This window comes from Mustela erminea, chromosome 10 (genome assembly GCF_009829155.1).
Source record: "Mustela erminea isolate mMusErm1 chromosome 10, mMusErm1.Pri, whole genome shotgun sequence".
Classification (NCBI taxonomy): Eukaryota; Metazoa; Chordata; class Mammalia; order Carnivora; family Mustelidae; genus Mustela; species Mustela erminea.
Window position 1 is genome coordinate 98,303,835 of NC_045623.1, and position 20,524 is coordinate 98,324,358.

Here is a 20,524-nt window from a genome sequence, read left to right on the forward strand (position 1 = left end):
TAAATTCCAGTTACTTGGGGGATGCCTGGGTGGCTCAGTCAGTTGGAAGTCTGCCCTCGGCTAGGGTTGTGATCCCAGGGTCCTGGGATGGAGCCCCGTGTCAGACTCCTTGCTTAGCTGGAAGCCTGCTTCTCCTTCTGTCTGTCGCTCCCTCTGCCTCCCCCTGCTTGTGCACATGTGCACTCTCTCTCTCTGTGACAAGTAAATAAATAAAGTCTTTAAAAAACAAAAAATAAAAAAAACACGGCACTTAGTTAACATACAGTGTAATATTATTTCAGGTGTACAATGTAGTGAGTCAGCGCTTCTGTACACAAGCGCCCTCCTTCATCCCCGTCACCCGGTTCACCCATCGCCCCACTACCTCCCCTTGGTGACTGCGAGTTTGTTCTCAGTAAAGAGTCTGTTTCTTGGTTTATCTCTCTTTTCCCCCCTTTGCTAATTTGTTTTGTTTCTTAAAGTCCACATACGGCATTTGTCTTTCTCTGACTTACTTTGCTCAGCAGAATACACTCCAGCTCCATCCACGTCACTGCAAACGGTGCTGCTTCATTTTATACCCATGGTTTTAAAAACCAGGATTTCTAGTATTTCAAATCCAAATCCAAATTTTAGTCTGTAAGGTTAGTAACTACTCTGCTGAATCTGTTACATGTTTTATTTGCTTTTTCCAACTTTTTTCATCGTATTTATGAGTTCCAGAGTAAGGTCAAGAACTTGAAGCATTGTTTGGTATTTCATAAATCAAATCATTTTGGGGTAGTATTAGCATTTTAGTAGACCATTATATCAGTTAAGTTTTCTGGTTGATCTAGGAGGCTTCCTCCTGGGAAAGCAAAAATTTTTTCTGTTTGCTTGTTTAAATTTTATTTATTTGTCAGAGAGAGAGAGCACAAGCAGGACAGGCAGGCAGAGGGAGAAGCCGGCTTCCCGCCAAGCAGGGAGCCCCATGTAGGGCTCAATCCCAGGACCCTGGGATCGTGACCTGAGCCAAAGGCAGATGGTTTAACTGACTGAGTCACCCAGGCGTCCCATGGGAAGGCAGAAGTTTTAAGTAGAACTTTAGCTCCCTTAGCCATGATTCTAGTAGGGTATGAGGGTAGCAGGAGTAAGCTCATGGAGGACTCAGCCAACATTCCCTCAGTCAGTGCTGCTAACTGACGGGAGAATCATTCCTAGAGAAGCCTCATTTCTGTGGTCGGATCCTATTTGGATTGATGTCTGTTACGTTAGGAAAGTGTTCAGAATAGCTGATGCCACATAGTACTCTTAGATACTCACTCCATTTTCCGAAGATTGCTTCCTTCTCCGTAGATCACGGTACGTTACTCTTAAGTTGGAGCCCAAGGAAGACAGCCACTTGCTCCCTTTTTCAGCCTTGAGACTTTGTCATCAACACTATTAAACCATGTTTCCCAAAATCCCTTGCTGAAGTGGAAGGCCCAGATCTCTGCCTGAATGGGAGCACCTCAGCTGCTATTAGCTTAATATAGTGTCGGGATTCTTTCTGCTTAAGATTTTTTTTAGGGCGCCTGGGTGACTCAACTAAGCATCTGCCTTCAGCTCAGGTCATGATCCCAGGACCCTGGGATGGAGTCCTACCTTGGGCTCCCTGCTGTGCAGGACCTCTGATTCTCCCTCTGCCCCTCCTCCCACTCGTTCTCTCAATCTCTCTCTCTCTCAAATAAATCTTTAAAAAAAAAAAGATTTTTTAAAATGAATCCTGCAGCATTAACAATTTTTTTTCTTAAATATTACAGTATTTATTAATTGACACCTGGACACTGAGACAAATTTCTTTGATCTTTAGTAAACTAAAGGCGGCACATAGAGTAAGAGGCTGGGAGAAATAGCAACTGTTATTTAAAAGACAGAATAGGCTCTGAGAAACCCTGCTTCTATGTGACATTTATTATCCCTCAGGTTTTCTAGCATAAGCCAAATTTCTTTTGTTTCAAGATTTGGTCAGCACAGCTCAGAAGTCTAGCCTGGAGGGCCTTAGTAGCCACTGCTGGTATCAGGCCTGCAGCTCCACTGGAATGCCTTCATACTGAGCCTGAAATTCCGCCCCCATTTGTGTTGGGGAGGCCCACAGCTAGAGGCCTAGAGGTCTCCATGCTAACATGTGGCTCAGCACAAAGGAGAACTCCAGGGTGCCTCCTCTTTTACCCAGGTTCTCAGACAGCAGCTGTTACTACGTTGCATCCAGGTACTAGCCTGTATGCGTACTCCCCTAGTACTCCCTAGATTTCCTTACATTGTTTGCTGTGTAGGGTCTACTAAGCTTTGATTAAAAGGATGGGCGAGCGAATCAACATTTATTGAGCACCTGCTGTCTGCCAAGCACTGTGTATGTGTTTTGGGTGTATTATTTATTTTTTATTTTATTTTTTTAACGATTATTTGTTTATTTATTTGAGAGAGAAAGAAAGCACATGCAGAAGGGAAGAGGGTGAAGCAGGCTCCCTGCTGAGTAGGGAGCCCCAGGTGGGGCTCAACACCCAGGACCCTGCCAAAGGCAGGTGCTTAACTGACTGAGCCACCCAGGTGCCTCTCAGATGAATTATTTAATACTCAAAACAGTTTTATGAGATAGGTATTCTTCATCCCTAATTTCAGATAAGCAAAATAAGTAACTTTCCTCTAACTCAGGTTTCCCTGTTTTAATTATTAACAATTTATAAATTGGGAGTCAGTGGTATTATAATAGCGATGTATGGCAACAGATGGTGGCACACTTGTGGTGGATTTAGCATCATGTATAAACTTGTGGAATCACTATGTTGTACAGCCGAAACTAATATAACATTGTGTGTCAACTATACTAAAAAAAAAAAAAAAGAAGAAAAGAAAAGATGTATAAATTGGTGGTGGTTTTCTGTCAGATCTGCAAACCAGTTTTGTTCTCTCCCTTCCCTTATGTTTTATAGTTATTCGTTCCACTTTTGTGATTCTTTCAGGTAAAGGTGACCTACAGACAACCTACCTATGACTTGTGAGACCCTGAATCCTAACCACCATGTTATTTACCTTTCCTAGGATCCTATCCTTCCCCTAAAGCTGGAGCAACTCTGGTTGTGTACAAGGACCTGCTGGTACTATTTGGTGGCTGGACGCGGCCGAGCCCATATCCCCTACACCAACCAGAGAGATTCTTTGATGAAATACACACTTACTCACCCTCTAAAAACTGGTAAGCCATAAAGATAAGATCCTTTCAGTCTGGAATAAAAGATTTCAAATGAATGGACAGCTTCCATTTTTTGTGTCCAGGAATCTCTTTTGAGAATTTGGTAAAAGCTCTGGACTCTGTTCCAGGAAGTAAATTCACATATGCACAGATGTGCTGACAGTTATGGAGAGTTTACAGGGCCCCCTAAAACCTAAAGCTAGGGGTGCCTGGCTGGTCCAGTCAGTGGGGCATGCGACTCTTGATCAGGTTGTGAGTTCAAGTCGTATGTTGGGTGTATTGCTTACATTAAAAATGTTTTTTTTAAAAAGGTAAAAAAGAATTAAAAAAACTAAACTAAAGCTAAGATCCTCTCTTCCAAAGAGAAAAAGTAGAAGAGGTTTATTCCTCTTCCTAGAAAAATAAATGTGCCATTTGGAGAATGGCGGGGGTGGGGGGATGTCTTCAGTTTTGGCGGCTCATTTCTCAGGTGTGCTGTGGATCCAGATGATCCTTTGTTCCCTGCTGTGTCTCCAACTGATTCCTGACTTTTTTTCCTTTTTCCTTGTAATGGTCTACTTAGTACGGGGCTCTTGGCAGCTGCAGCTGATCAGGACTATAGAAAGAAGTGGAAGGTGGTGCCCAGCACATTAGGCTGAAACAGCCAGGGAGCCATGATGGCGTCTCTGGTCATCTGTCCACTCCACCTCTAAGCCATACACACTGAGAACTTAAAAGTGAGCATAGCTTTAGCAGGTTTGTGGGAAAGTCCCCATACCTTCTGCCATCTTCCACTTACTATGCTAACAGTATCTCTACTGAAGGTGATAGGATTGTCATTTAAGTGGATACCTACTTACTGTTTCCACCTTAAATACTTAAGACTCAATACAGGTGGTGCTTACTTCTTGGCTTCCTCCTCTCTTTTTATATTAGGTGGAACTGCATTGTGACAACCCATGGGCCACCTCCCATGGCTGGCCATTCCTCCTGTGTGATAGATGATAAAATGATTGTCTTTGGTGGCTCCTTAGGATCCCGGCAAATGTAAGTATATTTGGCTTGCTGCCTGTCAGCCTGAAGGTAAATACTCCTGGGAATAACAGGTCAGAAGAGTGAACTAGTCAGGTCAGTATTCTCAGCAGGATTTTGATCCAACCAGTTGTTGCTTCCTAGCATTCCCATTTTTGATCCCTGAATCACAGAGCAGTAGGTTGAAAAACTTCTCCATAAAATTAGCGCCATGTAGAATCTTTTTATTTGGTATGTGGTTCATTGAGTGGGATCAAATTCTGATGTAGCCTCCACCTTGTCTGTTTCTCCCTGTGCCTACAGAAGGCTACCAAAGTAGAAGCAAAAAGTCCTTTTACTTTCTCTCCTTTATTACCCAGCCTGTGCCCTTTTGGGCTTTAGAGAAGACAGGTAGATTGACAGGACAAGTTGAAAATGGTTCATTTTCCAAATGAGATGGTTGATAAAGTGGGTAGGAGCAAGAAAACTCTCAGGTCCAGTGCACTTCTGTGAGGCTGTGCTCCCTGCCTTCTGTCCTTACCACCTCTGGCCACAGCTGGCCAGGTCAGGCCGGAGTCAAGAACCAGAGCATTCCGTCTGAATCACTCTTTATCTGAGTTGGTGGTAGCTGCATTAATGGTCAGGAGAGGGAAGTCGATGAGCTGTCAGAAGTGAAAACATTCAAGATCCAATTCTGTTCTCTGTTAGACAAGGTATTCCCCATCTTCCCGTTTCAAAACATTTATGGAGAGACTGTGAGCTGCCCCCCAGATGAGAAAGTTTAGGGCTTAGAGTTCTTATTCCTGTTTTCCTCTTTATGAGTCAATGACCTTAGTGATGTGACGGTAAAATAGAGATTGCCTTCCAGTAGTCTCTCCTGGCCATACCGGCCCCTTGGGGGTTGGAGATGCCAGTTTGTCCTTGATAAAACTGCAGATCTCATGAGCCATGGTGAAATTACTTTTGTAGCCAGAATCAATAAGTCTTTATCTCCTGGACAATGATAGAGTTACTGTTTGCATCAGTTTTCTCTCTTTCTTGTGGTTTTGCTTTTGAACGGCTATCTCCTGGTCAGTAGCTATTTCCTACTGTCACTGGTTCACTCTTACTTCAGGTACTAGTATGTGGCTGCAGACATAACTCAAAAGAGGCCTTATGGGTCCATGGGAAGAGCAAAGGTTTGAAGGTCTTGAGATGGGTTCCAGGGAAAGAAGGGGAAGAAAACTATAGTTTAAAATGCTATGGCCGTGGCACTTTGCTGGGCATCTTTATAAATGTAACTTCCAGGGACACCTGGCTGGTTTAGTTGGTAGAGAATACAACTCTTGATCTCAGGGTCATGAGTTCAGTCCCCATGTCCGGCATAGAGCTTACTTAAAAATAATAATTTAAAAAATAAATAAAATATAAATGTAACTTCATTTATATCAGCTCTGTGGTCCCTGGGAGCTCCCAACTCTTTCAACCTTATGTCCTTATCTTATAGGAGCAACGATGTCTGGGTCCTTGACCTTGAGCAGTGGGCGTGGTCCAAGCCGAACATCTCCGGCCCCAGTCCTCATCCTCGAGGTGGCCAATCTCAGGTGCTCAGGAATTAAAATAACTATTCAGCAAACACTGTAGCATCTTCCAGTTGGGATGGGAGAGGGAGGAGGGAGTCAGGTAAGCTGCCCACGTGCATAAGCCAAAGAGACTTTGTCATTCTTTTTTTGCTGGTATTTATTTTTCAACTTCTAATGGGTTGTATTTATTTTTAGTGGCTTTATATTATCCTCTCTCCAAAGCATTTATTTTGCTGTTTCATTTCTCAAGAGAACCCTGCATTTTATGTACACTCACATTAATGTTTGATCAACAAGAAATATATCCATTCAGGCTAATCATCAGTAATTTGTTCACAAGGATCGGAATTGACATGGTCTGGGGAGAGTGGAGAACTTATGGTGACTAGAATACTCTGATTTGGGTTCTGGGTAGGCTCTTTTCATATACCACTGACGCATAGGAGGTCAGATACCTGTGTCTTTGTTGGTTTATTTTAAATGTCTTCGTCTCCCCAGATTGTCATAGATGATGCAACTATCTTAATCCTTGGAGGGTGTGGCGGTCCCAATGCTGTGAGTATTGCTGGTGTGGCTTTCCAAAGCGCATGCTGCTAAGGGTTCAGAACTTGCTTCCCCGTCTCACCTTGTGAGCATGGTGTCCTTTTTATCGAAGGAATACCTTTTTCACTTTGGGTATATAACCATGGTATTTTCTGGCCGAGCTCTGCTTTCTTTTCCTTTCCCTTCCTTCTCTTCTTCTCTCTCCTCTTCTCTTCTCTGTTCTTCCTTTCCTCTTTCTTTCTTTGGTGGGGTGAGAGGTGCTTTAAATCAAAGACATTCATCTCTTAAATATTCATACCTCTATCTATATTCTTCCTACTCGCGCTTCCTCTTTAGGCTGTATGGTTTGCTGCTACCATTTTTTCAAGGAGGGGTGGGGCAGAACAACAGTCTGATAACTGCCAAAATTTACATGGAGTTTATGGAAGAATGCAGATTGAGAAAGTTGTGAATATGTATTATCTACCTCTCCCCACCAACACACACGCAGGCAAAATTGAGAACCACTTAAAATTGATTCATGGGTTACAGCACAATCCCATGTTCCGGTCCAGCCGTAGTTTGTGAATAAAGGCGAGCATGATGAGGGCATGAGTGAAAGAGCGGCCCCAAATGTGGCTGTATTCTTTTTTTTTTTTTTAATTACTTGTTTGTTTTTAAAAGATTTTATTTATTTATTTGACAGAGAGAGGCATAGTGAGAGAAAGAACACAAGCAGGGGGAGTGGGAGAGGAAGAAGCAGGCTTCCCGCTGAGCAGGAGCCCCATATGGAGCTCAGTCCCAGGAACCCAGGATCATGACCTGAGCCGAAGGCAGATGCTTAACCACTGAGCCACCCAGGTGCCCCACAAATGTTGCTCTTCTTCTGAAGAGCCCACACACCCTCTAGACCAGACGGCACAGCTTTGGGATTCCTGTGATGTGTATGTGTTGTGTATGTGTTGTGTAGCGTACCTCACCTGAGCCCTCTTGTTGGTCCTTCTCTTCTAGCTCTTCAAGGATGCTTGGTTATTGCACATGCACTCGGGCCCCTGGGCCTGGCAGCCACTCAAGGTAGAAAATGAAGACCATGGGGCCCCAGAACTGTGGTGCCACCCAGCTTGTCGGGTAAGCAGGGCACTGATAGGCCAGTGAGAGAAGGGCCCTAATTGTAAAGCCTAATTGGCTTGTCAGATTTCTAAGCAGATTTGTGTGGAAATAAAAAACACCTTGATGTCATAAAAGAAGTGGACATTAACCATTGTTCTTTGGGCATTGCTCATATGTGAACTTCTAGATGGGAAACCTGTGTGGGCCCCACTGATCCTTTTTTTCCTTTTTCTAAGTATATTTATTTGAGAGAACATGCGTGAGCATGAGCTGGGTGTTGGCGGTCAGGGTAGGGAGGGCAGAGGGAGAAGGAGAAGCAGGCTTCCCACTGAGTGGAGAGCCTGCTTCAGGGCTCAATTCCAGGACCATGGGATCATGACCTGAGCCGAAGGCATACGCTTAACTGACTTAGCCACCTGGGTGCCCCAAGTTTATTTATTTATTTATGTACTCTACGCTGAATGTGGGACTCGAACTCCTGACACCAAGATCAAGAGTTGAACACTCCACTGATTGAGTCAGCTAGGTGCCCCCCCCACTGATCCTTTAAGTGCCAGCTTTAAGTATCTCTTTGTCTGTGAACCTTTCCTCAGGGTCCCCAAACAAAAACTGATTCCTCCTTCACCCTATCCCTGTCCTGCACACACACCTCTCATGATGGCACTTGTGAAGCACTCACATGCTTCAGCCATGGGTTGTTCCCATGTCTGTCTCCCCTTCTGGCCTGAAAGGCAGGCTGCATTACTTTCATCTCTGTATCTCTGGTACCTGTATAATGCCTGGCCTGCCCAGGTGCTCATAATGAAATGTTTGAGGCTTAAGTGAATGATCAGAACTGAACATAGGTCTTTTGTCTTCCAGGTGGGGCAGTGTGTGGTGGTCTTCAGCCAGGCTCCTAGTGGGAGAGCCCCACTGAGCCCCAGTTTGAACTCCCGCCCATCACCGATCAGTGCCACTCCTCCAGCCCTGGTTCCTGAAACCCGAGAGTACCGCTCACAGTCTCCAGTAAGGAGTATGGATGAAGCCCCTTGTGTTAACGGCCGCTGGGGAACACTGAGGCCCAGAGCTCAAAGGCAGACCCCCTCAAGTTCCCGGGAAGGGAGCCTTTCCCCAGCCAGAGGGGATGGCTCTCCCATCCTCAACGGCGGGAGTTTGTCTCCAGGGACAGCAGCTCTAGGTGGCTCTTCCTTGGACAGCCCTGTGCAGGCCCTATCTCCTGGCACTCCGTCTACCACTGAAGGGTGTGACCTCAAAATGGGACTTTCTTTGGCTCCCCGACGAGGGTCACTACCAGATCAGAAAGATCTGAGGTTAGGATCAATAGATCTGAATTGGGATCTAAAACCTGCTTCGAGTAGCAATCATATGGATGGTGTGGACAACAGGACAGTTGGGGGAAGCATGAGACACCCTCCTGAACAGACGAATGGTGTGCACACCCCTCCACACGTGGCCAGTGCCCTTGCAGGAGCTGTCTCCCCAGGTGCCCTGCGTCGGAGCCTAGAAGCCATCAAAGCAATGTCATCCAAAGGCCCCTCAGCCTCCGCAGTGCTAAGTCCTCCTCTGGGGTCTTCTCCAGGCTCTCCTGGGAACCAGAACCTGAGCAGTGGAGAAACAGTTCCCGTTCCCCGCCCAGGGCCTGCCCAAGGAGACGGACATTCCTTACCTCCCATTGCCCGCCGTCTGGGCCACCACCCTCCACAATCCCTAAATGTTGGCAAACCTTTGTACCAGAGTATGAACTGCAAGCCCATGCAGATGTACGTGCTAGACATTAAAGACACCAAGGAGAAGGGGCGGGTCAAATGGAAAGTATTTAATAGCAGTTCTGTGGTCGGACCTCCTGAAACCAGCCTGCATACAGTGGTCCAAGGCAGGGGTGAACTCATCATATTTGGAGGACTCATGGACAAGAAACAGAATGTGAAGTACTATCCAAAAACAAACGCCTTGTACTTTGTGCGAGCAAAGAGATAATGTGTTCTAAACCCCCTTCCCTTTCTGTGGCTTTTAATTTTCCAGCGTGCAAGCATTTGGACTGCGAATTGGGAAAACAAAGGACAGAATTACTCCCATAAACCAAAACCCCAATTCCCAACCTCACTCATTCCAGGCTGGGATCAAAACTCCATTAAGAAAAGAATTATATATAAATATATAAATATATATTATATAGCCAACTCTGTTTACAAAGAGGGAGAGATCTCCGTCCTGGTTCAGATAAATTTGTTGCTGTGTTTTAGCAGAGGCTGTGCTGCCTTTTTCTACTTTGCTGGTAACTAGACCAAGAATTTAGGGAACAGACTAATGTCAGAACTTAACTAGAACAACTGAAGAGCCCCGTCAATTTTTATGTGGCCTTCTTGGAGTTAGAGAAAGAAAGAGCGTGTGTAAGGTGCACATGTGGAGCCTCCCGATCCACGAGCCCCAGGAGCTGGCAGGGTGAGAGGAGCCTGTAGAGCACTCTTCCTCCCTTCCTTTTAAAACCACACGGAACCTGTGCAAATGTCTCTTTGCGGTCATGCCCTCTGCCTGGCCCTGTTCTGTCCTTGTGACCGAGGAAAGTTACCCAGCCAGGAATTCCGTTGCACGTGTGTGTCCCAGGATCACCACGGGGCAGTGTTAATGCAGAGACGCCTGTCGCCTAGTGTCCACTGGTCTGGAGCACACTCCCTCTCTGTCTCAGAAAACATATTGGTGTCTGCTTTTGGAATTTTCTGACAATCGTATTTGATTGCAAGCTGCCAAAAACCACATTTGTTCCCTTAAGACTTGATCCTCAGAAGCTGCCTTTCCCTTTTTTTTTTTTTTTTTGGGCATATGTGGATTTTTTTTCTTTTTTTCTTTTTTTTTTTTAGCAAGCCCTGAAAGTGTTCCCACTTTCTGTTTCTTTTACAAAGCTAAGGTGCCCAGGGAAATCTCCTAGAGATATTTCTGGATCCTGTTCTCTGGTATCACGGAGGGACCTGGTAGGGAATTCCAAGATGCCAATAGCATGAGAAATCCTTGAAGTGTCAAGAATACTGTTATTTCCCTTTGGGCTTCTTTTTACTTCCAAAGCGCGTTAGGCACACCCATTATTATTTATACAATGTGGAAATTAATCCTGGAAGAGAATCCCAGTAGTAGTTCCTTCTAGAAATAATTTCGCCTCTTGGTGTGACATGCATTTTTCTGCGTGGCTGTTGACTAGTGGTTGGGTTGAGTGTCAGGTGCTTAGCCTCTCTGAGGCAAGGCACACCTTGGGAGCAGCCCCTCCTTTGTGACTGTCTCCTTCACATGTGACCCAAATAAGAGTTGGGTTTTATGTCACACGGTTCCTGAGATAATGTGCAACCAACTAGAGCATTCCTTTGGTTGATACAGGAAGTTACAAATTACCAGTCTATAAACCATGGCCTGGACCTAGGAGATGTTAGAGTAAGTCAGATGGCCCCACTTTAATTTTTGGTGATTTCTCATCTGTGGAAAGATTTTTACTTTGCCTTTAGGATTTGAATTTCAGAACACTGCATTTCCCATCTTTCACACTCCCCTTTTTTCCTGTTAGCATTTCCCAAGCACAAGCCTGCTACAGCTGGCCCTGGGTCCTGGCTTTAGGCCAGCCCTTAGCAATCTGTCTGATAAGTGTGTTTTCTCCTATGACATCATGTTGAATTCTTTCCCGTAGCCATTAGCTTTTACAATGTGGTCTTGGTGGGAAAGCCCCCCTGGTGCCAAGCCCAGGAAAAGGCCAGCTCACAGGGAGAGGTCTGTGTTCCAGAGACTGTTCCCTTAGATGACGAACTGCCATGTGCCTATTTACTGTAGTATCCACCTACTCCTAGCTCCGCACTTTGCCTGCTGGACACCTTGCTCCTGGGCTATTGCCGGTTCTTCTTCAGCAAAGACTGTTAGATCACGTGGGGTCCTTATTCGCAAGAGAAAGCCTAGCCTGTAAGATTAGGTATTACTTTATTGCTATTACCGAACCGTGTTTATGATATTGCATCTGTGCATGGACAGCGTCCCCAAACTCAGTTCCTGTTTAAATATAAAGTATTTGGAAGCCTGAGAGTTCGGAATCTCAGCTTTGTGACCATTCCCTTAGTCCTGTGGCCTTCCTCAGCCAGCTGTTGGCTCGTGGATTCCCTTTGTCTTCCCCAAACAGGCAGGCAGTGGAGGTGATGACTCCCTTGGAAGGTCGCTGGCTCCTTGGAGCTCCGTGGCACCCAGTGCTACCCAGACTGCTCAGAAGCGCGCTGTATTTTGACAGCTCCTTAGGAACATCTCCTTCATTTGCACCTGGTGGTGGTGGCCTTGGTGGCTCTTGGGCACTGTGGCCAGATAGCTTAGGAGAGCATCTCCACACAGGGTGGTCGTGTCCTCAGGGCCCCGTGAAGCCACGTGTGCAGGGGAACTTCAGGTGTCCCCCCCTGTGGAGAGCATTCCCCAACACCCTGGCTGCTTCCATGAGGGCACATTTAACCACGACTCTGGTTTGGACAGGATGCCAATTTTGTCTTAACGATTCACTGAGAAAAATGAGACAGTTTCCTTGGCCTTCACGAGCACCTAAATTAGCAAATATTTGTCAGTGTTGAAGTATTTAAAATACGTGGTGTTTCTTACTTGAAGCTTTAACCCCTTCCACTCCTGCAAGTGTGCCTTTGAGAGCCCCACGTCACATGGACTTCCCTGGCCCCCTCTTGGACCTCCTGTGAGAGTCTCGGTGTCTTCCTTTCCTCTTGGACAGGGCTTCTGTTTTCTCACCTTGCAGGCTGGGCAGTAGAGAGGCTTCTGTATTTCCGTTCACATTTCATGGGTGGTGGGCTGCGCAACCACCCCTTTACACACACACCCCGCACACACTTCCTTTATTTTAGGAGCACAAACTAGGTGTCGAAACAAGCTTACATTTAGTTGTAAGGTAATACTAGCCTTCCTCTCCTCCCAGCCCTCCGCAGATTGATCTAATTTTAATCTTCGAGTTTTATATCAAGAGCTAAAACCACGAACTATCCCAGGAACTGTGTTGGAACTCTCTCAAATAAAGAAAAGAAGAGGACAACAAAAGAAAACCAACTTGAGAAGTCTTGACGTTGGAGAACAGAAAGCCACCAGCTGATGGAGAACAGAGGGATACTTCCTTTCCTCTAACTTTCTCTCTCTGGGTTTCCCTCTGCTTTGCTTCTTTGCTTCCCCTTAAAAGTGATGTTCCTGTGGGTTTGTCTGTCTGTCCTTGTCCTTGTGGTGATCCTGGCATGGTGATGTGCTCTGCTTTGCGTTGTCTCTGCTCTCTTACCAGCGCACAAGTCAGTGGGGAGGATCTGAACACACCCAGGGGCAAGGAAGCCGAACTTTGAGGCCTGCGTCCCGTGCAGCCTCCCCACGAACTGCAGAAGGCATGTTCTGCATGGTCACCAGTAAGTGGCTCCCTCTCACTGTGTTCATTGTCCTATGAGAGCAGCCCTTCGGCCTTGGCTCCACCCTTGCTCTCTGTCCTCGCTCTGCTCCCTTCCCACCAACCAGGGTTCATGTCAGCGCACCCCCGTCGTGCCCTGGCGAAGCTGGTGCTGTGAGTGATGTTTCCCATACAACTCAGGGGTCCCAGATGGCTTACCCTGAGATGGTCATTTTAGGCACATAACAGTGTAGGAATGAAAAGTGGACTTCATTGGTATTTAAATCTGTCAATTTCATTTTTTTGTTAAGGTTTTCCCTGATGACTTTTTAGCGATTTAACAAATAAAACAAAATGGACAGAATTGTCTTAACTGTTTTATTAGTAGAAAAGAAGAAAGAAACGGAACTGTCATGGAAGCTGTTGAGATTGGAGATGGAAATTGGAAGCAAGGTAGTTGGAAAACCTGCCCTTAACCACTCTAGGAAGGTTGTGTTTGGGCGTAGAGGTGGGGAGCTGCCCTTCCCTGGGGACAGCTCCCATTGAATAAGAGGCAACTCTCGGTCATGCTCGAAGGACTTGGCATTTCAGAGTCTCAGGCACCGCCCTGTGGTGGAGACTCAAGAGAGGGCCTGAGCTTGGAGGAGGGCCCCAGGGACCAGGACAGCAACAACCACATCATCGCTGGCCTCTTAAGCAAAGAGGAGGACACAGGGCCCCTGGATCTTGAAACAGCACGGCAAATGGTTAGAAACACAAGCCTGAAGCCCCAGAGGCTTGTGTTCTAATCCTGCCTTCCCCTGCTTTCTGCTTAACCTTGGACGTGAGTTTCCTCATCTGTAAATACAGTTGTTTCTGTCTTAAAGGATCATGAGGATTAGCTGAGGTTGTGTATGAAAGCACTAGGCACAGCGTCTGGCGCATGGTGAGTGCTCAGTAGATGGTGGCTACTATTTATAATGAACCTTGGAAGAAAATAGAGGCTCGGGGAAGGAAAGGGCTGGGCTCGCTGTGTAAATTGCTACAAGCATGTCCCTGCTGAGGATTATGCATGTCTCTGGTTGTCTGGGTCATCTTGTAGATGTCAGCGTGAGAACCTCTGAGGCTTTTGCCTCTCGAGAGCAGTAAGCAGCAGCTGCTGCCATAAATCAGGTCAGAATTGTCTCATTGTTTAATCTCCCTTTTGGACTTGAATTCCTTGGTTTGCTAGTTGAACTCTGCCTCTGGCACTTAAGGTATCCTTCTGCCTGGATTCAAGGGCACACTCAGTTGGCTCCCATTCTGGAAGTGTCAGTTGAGGACTGATGACAAGAGTCTGCCCAGCTGCGTGGGGGCCTGGGAGGAGACAGGCACCATGAGGGTAGGGGGCTGAAACCACTTGCTGACCACATGCCAGTTTCTTATACCCATGGGTCTTTGTGCCGAGCACCATTATGTTCTTTTCGTTCGGTGAGTACCGTGTACTGACCCTGTCCCAGGCTCAGGTGCCGCGAGCCCGCAGCTCTCATGCTAGCTGCACATTTGTGCCTCCCAAGATGTGGCATGAAACTTCCCTTTCTAACAGCATGCTGTCTATCCCACTGCACTTTGAGACACAGTGAACTAGAGCATGGCCGCAGGAGGGTCCTGGGTCCGAAGGGTCCAGCACCATGTGCTGGCCGCTGCTAAACTGGCAAGAGGCAGAACGACTGTTCTGTATTCTTTCTCAGTCACCCCTGTGGAAGGGCTGGGCTCATTGTGGGTCTGTTGGGCAGAACAAGGTCCAGTGGGTAGAAGCTGTAGAGAAGAGATTTCCTCATCGTTGGGAAGAACTCCGTTATGGTCAGAGCTGTATGTATCAGAACCAGTTTGGCACTGCTGGGGGAATTCAGGCATTGCCTGGGCAGTCTGGAATGTTGCAGAGGAGGCGGCGTTTAGTGCGTAGGATGCCGGGGCGATTGTGGTCCTGCGGAAGGAGGCAGACATCAGTGCCTGGGGAGGACCCCGCGTACTCAGCTTTCAGGACAGGTTGGCCTGTGAGCCCCCCAGACAGCATCCTAATGTAGTCTGTCCCACCGCGGGCCATGCTCCTGCTCCAGTGATGATGACCTGAACATGAGGACAGCAGTGTGATCGGCCCCGGTCAGAGGGTGCGTGGGAACAGAGAAGAGAGGATATGCCAGTGTCAGGGAGAACACAGCTCAGAGAAGATCCATGATTCCCCCAAGGCCTGGCAGGAGGCGGCGGCCACTGCCTTCCCACGCAGGTCTAGCACGAGACTCCCGGGCCACTCCCCTTGGTATTGATGGGCCAGAGGCCTGTGCACATTTAGGTCTAAATGACAGCACCTACAGGGAAAGGGCCGCTCGACACTGCCCTTTCACCTTCCAAGGACTTGGGTTTACTTCTCTAACTGGCTCTGTGAGTAAGCAGTGTGGGAATCACTGACTCAGACGAGGAGAGTGAGGCCTTGCCCATGTCCCTACCCTCAGCGAGTCCTGCAGCCTATGGCTTATCCCATCACCCTCATCTGGGGAACCCTGAAAGACCAACCTTTGAGCACCCTCATATCCAGCAGGACAGGAGGCATCACCTCCAAATCTTGCAGGCTGGTCTGCTTGTCGTGCTACCACAGGGGACCGGTGTCCACCCTTGCTTCTTTGTGCCTTACCACCTCCCCAGAGATGGGGGAGCATACCTAGCCCCGGTCCGCCTTCTGCCCTCAGTGGCCATAACTGTCCCCTCCCCACTCTGATTGACCACAGCCAGCAGTAGTCCAGAGCTCTTGTAGATGCTCTGAGAGGTCATGCTTCCACTGTTACGGAAGTGCTCAGAGATTGGGAACTTGCATGGGAGGCAATGACAGAGCTGATGTGTGCATCAGATCAAAAATGGGACCAAGAGACCCCTCCATGCCCTTTCAACTCAGAAGGGGCTTCCTAGAGAGGCTGCAGGACAGGGACATGGGCTTTCAACCAGAAAACACCTTGGTTCAAAAGCTGGTACTGTCACTTTGGGCTGAGACAAGTCATCCCACAACTAAGGGTCACATAGGAGTCTCTTGATCCCATCTGAGCCTCAGTTTTATCACTACCTGGGTCGAGGCTTAGCCTCACAGGTTAGCAATTCAGCAGTAATTGTTCATCTGTGGAGTGGGTGCGCTTCCCCAGAAGACCACTTGGGGGCACCCTGTGAAAGGCTTTGCATCCTAGGCATTCTATCAGAGGCCGACTTCGGAGGGAAACTGAATGGGCTGGAGGAGAAAACTGCCCATTCTCCCTTCTCTCTGTTGGTAAAGCCTGGGTAGGACCCCATCCCTGGCCTCTGCCACATTTCTGAGCACCACCCCCAGGCTGGCTCCCTGCCCTCTCTGCCCCAGCCCCCAGCTGTGGGAAAACCAGTGTTTTCCCCACCAGGCTGGGCTCTGGGCCCAGGCCCTGTCAGCACGCACAAAGCTGAGCTGATGTTAGAAGAAAATGCCTAAGTGCGCTGGCAGAGTGTGCCATTTCCCCACCGGGGCACCTGTCTGCCCACCCACTGTAGGAAAGAAAGAGGGCTGGGGGCCAGGCCTTACAGGCAGAAACCTGGAAGGAAGAAGGAAGCTCCTGCCCACCCATCAGCAAGGGCACGAGAGCCCAGCACTGCCCTGGGGATCAGTCATTCCCGCACACCTTCGCCTGAGCGTGGACTGGCCCTCGAGGCGCAGGGACACAGATGGCTGAAGAGGCCTGCGCCTGGAGCTGCCCACAGCCTCCTGACCAACCAGGCAGGTGTTTCACTGAGCTTCAGAAGCCGAAGACAGTCCTAGGTAACAGACGAAAAAGACACAAAGAAGGTAAAGAACTGTCTGGAAGCAACAGCCAGGCGGGCAGGAGAGCTGTTCGGAAGCCAGAGAGAGCTAAGAGATGGGTTTCTCCATACCCCAGCCTCACCCCACTAAACTGAGGCAGCGAGCAGATGAGAATAAAGTCTGTCTGTGGGACCCCAGGCCTGGCCTGGGGCAGTCCGTAATGCAGGATATCGGCCGTCCTCCAGGCCTCACACTGGGGAAGACCCATTCACTGTGGGCCAGGTCAAGTGCAGAGGAGCTGTGGGAGATGTGGCATATCAGAAGTGCTGAGGGCAATGCAGAATGACCCATATGGGTCTGATGACCAGGGGTTATTGCCTCAGATGTAGCAGGGAAAGAAGCATATGACCAGCCACAGTGGGAGGAGAGGCCAGCACAGATGGGGCCATGGCGGAATTCTGAAAGAGAGTTCTCCCTGGAGCAGGAGACCCACAGGGTCCAGAACAGAGGATGTCCAAGGAGAGGGTACTCCCCTCCCCACATGTGCTTCCCTGGCATTTGGGTAACCCGTCCTACACACGGAAAATGAGCCCCAGGGCCAGGGGAGGGGGAGACAAAAAGAAACAACCTTGAGGAGATTGAGATAAAACAATGAGAAGTCAACTGAATTTAAGTTCACGGGAAACTATTGGATTAAAATGGCTGCAGACAGATTAAATCAAGTCAGGAAACAAAGCTCTTTCTCAGTGAAGGTAAGAGCTTGTACTTGCTCCCGTTAGAAGGAAAGAAATCAGATGAAGGGCTAGGGAATCCCAAGAACGGAGGGGGAGAGGCGCTGTGGCCAGTGCCAGAGGGAGAAAGGAGAAGGGTGTTCCAGTAGAGAGAATTGCCTTCGCGGAGGCACAGAAATCTGAGTGTGACCCGCCCTTCCGGGACCTTGAGGAAGGTCAGGGTGACCTGAGTACACAGGGCAGAACTGGAGAATGCGCTGGAGAGGGGGATGAGAGGCAGGCAGGCGTGGGGTCTGGACCCAGGTGGGGGCGACCACAAGAGGATGTTAAATGTATAGGGAGAAAACTCAGCCCCTGGCGGCTGACTACATCAAGAGAACAGGAGGCCGGCACCCACTCCTGCTTTAAGCAAGCATGTAATGCTGTGTGCCAGACCCTTCCTGTGGAGCTGACATTTCAGTGGGGGGTGAGGGAGAAGGAACAGATGGGTAAAGAGCTGAGCAGGACCATTCCAGATGAGGACCGTGAGGATTGTAAAGTTGGGATGTGACAAAATGTGATGGGCTTGGGCTCACCAGAGAAGGCCTTTCCAAGGAGGTGACATTTTAGCTGAGACCCGAATGTAAGAGCAGTGGGGCAGAGAGAACAGCAGCAGCAAAGGCCCTGAGGCAGGCATGAAACTGACAAGTTCAAGGAGCAGAGGAAAGGCCAGCATGTCTGGAGTATGTGAGTTAAGGCAGAGGTTGCAGGTGGCCCTTTAGGCCATGGGGGGGGGAGGGGTTGGGGTGACCATGACTCTAGGTGCAGTGGGTGGCCATTAGAGGGCTGTCCAGGTCAAGGACACCAGTCTTGCTGCCAAGCAGGCCTCGCACATTCCAGGCTCAGAAGAACTCTCTGGGGATAATTTGGCAGCTCAGCCCCAAATTTTATATTTAAACAGGATCCAGACATTTCCAATGTGCCCTTTCTCTCTACCCTGCTGTCCTGTTTCTAAGTGCAGTTGCCTGGTTATTTAATCGCAGTCCCCACCAGAGTGTGGGATCCACAAGGGCAGGGTCCGTATCTACTTCCCAGTGGCCTTCCCAGCGTCTGGCCTGCCACAAGGTGTGTTTGTCCACACTTGACAAGTACCCGTCTGCATCTCCTCGGGCCTGGGATGTTCGCCCAGCTTCCTAACCGGTCCTCCTTCCCGGTGCGCCCTCTTCAGGCCATTTCCCAAGCTGCAGCCACAGCCAGTCAGCCAACACATTTCTATTGAGCTTTTACTGGGTCAGACATACTCCAGCTGGTAGAGATTAGTATGGGCCAAATTGTGTCCTTCTGCCCCTCCCCGCCCCGCCAAATTCTTATGCTGAAGTGCTAACCCCTAATACCTCGGATTGTAATCATAGTTGGAGATAGGGTCTTTACTGAGGTGATGAAGTTAAAACCAGGCCATCAGGGTGGGCTCTGATCCAGTATGGTTCGTGTCCTTTTAAGGAGAGCGAATTTGGAGTCAGACTTCTGCGCAGGGAAGGCAGTGCGAGGACCTGCGGAGAGCCTGGTCACCCACAAGCCAGAGAGAGAGGCCTGGAGGAGATCCTCCCTCCCGCCCCTACCGACTCCTTGTCTCTCACTGCCGACCTCCAGAAGAGAGAAGACACGTTTGTGCTGCGTAAGCCGCAGTCTGTGGTCCTTCGTGACTGCAGGTGGAGGGGATACGGGGATAGAACAGAACAAAAAGGCCCTTATGCTCATGGAGCTTATGTTCTGGTGAGAGAGACCGACGATACATTTTAAAATTTCGGAACCAAAGGGCGCCTGGCTGGCTCGGCTGGTAGGTCATGCAATTCTTACTCTGAGGTTCGTGAGGTCGAACCCCATGTTGGGTGGAGAGATTACTTTAAAAAATCTTTAAAAAAACAAAGTAAAATTTCAGAACCATGAGCAGGATGATGTGAAGGAGTCAGCGGAGGGAGGAAGGGCGTGTCCGTGAGCGCGGGAGGGGGCAGGGCTCCGGGCAGGTGGGGCAGCCCACGCACAGGAGGTTAGGGGGGAGATGGAGAGAGCGCCGTGCTGGGCACTGCGTGGGAACGGAAGGCCGGGCTCGCTGGAGAGCAGTAGGCAAGGGGAAGAGGGTGACCCTTTGAAAGCACGAGGAGCCAGTTACAGAAGGCCTTGAAGGCACGAGGTTTGGATTTATTCTGAGTGCAGTGAAAACTACTGGAAAACTGGAAGCATGGGTGTGGCATTGCCGGATTTACACTGCTTAAAGACTACTCTCGTGCCTCTGTGGTATTCCAGAAGGCAAGCTGGGAAACCCTGCAGGACACCGCTGCAGTGTCCAGGCAGAGAAGAGAGAGAAACATAACCCACTGTCCCTTCACCACTTACCTTCCCTGGGCGTCCCATCTCCCCCCTACCCCGCCCGCGAAGTCCTGTGTGTTTGCCCCCCTGGGCCATCTATTTCAGGCAGGTGACTGTCTCTCCCTACTTTGATAAGTCCTCTCCAGGCCTTATGGGGCCTTGTCCAGAAGGTGCTCGATCAACTTGGGGGATGGAGAGAGACCAAACCATGAGAAATGAGTGGATTAATTGGGAAGTTTTACATCAGAAGGGCCTTTAGATAAATGGCCAACCTGCTTCACCTTAGGCCTTAAAAGGAAAAGCATCTTGCTTGGAGGACCCTCAACTTATTGGTCAGAGTGGGCACAGGAAAGTGGAACTCACCAGACCAGAACGGTCCACAGGCATCCTCTTGAAATGAAATTCTGAACCACCTCACTCCCAGCTCTAACCCTCGACTGGCTTCCTGCTGCCAGCAGCAGTGTTTACGTGAGATCTGTGGCCCTGCTGTGGACTGAACTGTGTGCCCCCCCTCTCACCCGCCACCCAAATCCATATGGTAAAGCCCTAACCCCCAATGTGACTTCCTGGGAGATAGGCCTTAAAGGAGGTAATCAAGGTTAAAGAGGTAATCAGGCAAGGCCCTGACCCGGGAGTACTGGTGTCTTTAGAAGACGAAGACACACCAAGAGCAAGTGTGCACAGAGAAGGCGTCTGCTGTCTGCAAGCCAGGAAGAAAGGCCTCATCAGAGACCAACCCTGCTGGCACCTTGGGTTTGGACTTCCAGCTGCCAGGACTGTGAGAAAATAGGTTTCTGTTGTTGAAGCCCCCCAGTCTGTGGTGTTCTGTTAGGGCAGCCCCCGCAGAGGGCTTCAGAACCCACCTTGTGAACTGCCCAGGGCTCTTGTTAAGTGTGCAAGCTCACAGACCCATCCGGCCCC

The 20,524-nt window shown here is 48.9% G+C and overlaps 1 protein-coding gene across 3 annotated transcripts in view; it reads left to right on the plus strand.

Annotated features, from left to right (window-relative positions):
• Positions 1 to 13,121, plus strand: part of FBXO42 (F-box protein 42) — a 107,454-nt gene extending 94,333 nt beyond the window's left edge. Inside the window, exons 5-11 of one of the 3 annotated variants that reach the window (XM_032302084.1) lie at positions 3,040 to 3,193; positions 4,106 to 4,216; positions 5,667 to 5,763; positions 6,241 to 6,297; positions 7,276 to 7,392; positions 8,236 to 8,379; positions 12,311 to 13,121. In XM_032302084.1, the coding sequence (XP_032157975.1) occupies positions 3,040 to 3,193; positions 4,106 to 4,216; positions 5,667 to 5,763; positions 6,241 to 6,297; positions 7,276 to 7,392; positions 8,236 to 8,379; positions 12,311 to 12,325 (695 nt within the window). In that variant the 3' untranslated portion in view covers positions 12,326 to 13,121. Of the gene's footprint in view, positions 1 to 3,039; positions 3,194 to 4,105; positions 4,217 to 5,666; positions 5,764 to 6,240; positions 6,298 to 7,275; positions 7,393 to 8,235 lie in introns of all 3 variants that reach the window. The other 2 variants (XM_032302082.1, XM_032302083.1) reach the window with 2 other exon arrangements.
• The last annotated feature ends 7,403 nt before the right edge of the window (positions 13,122 to 20,524 follow it).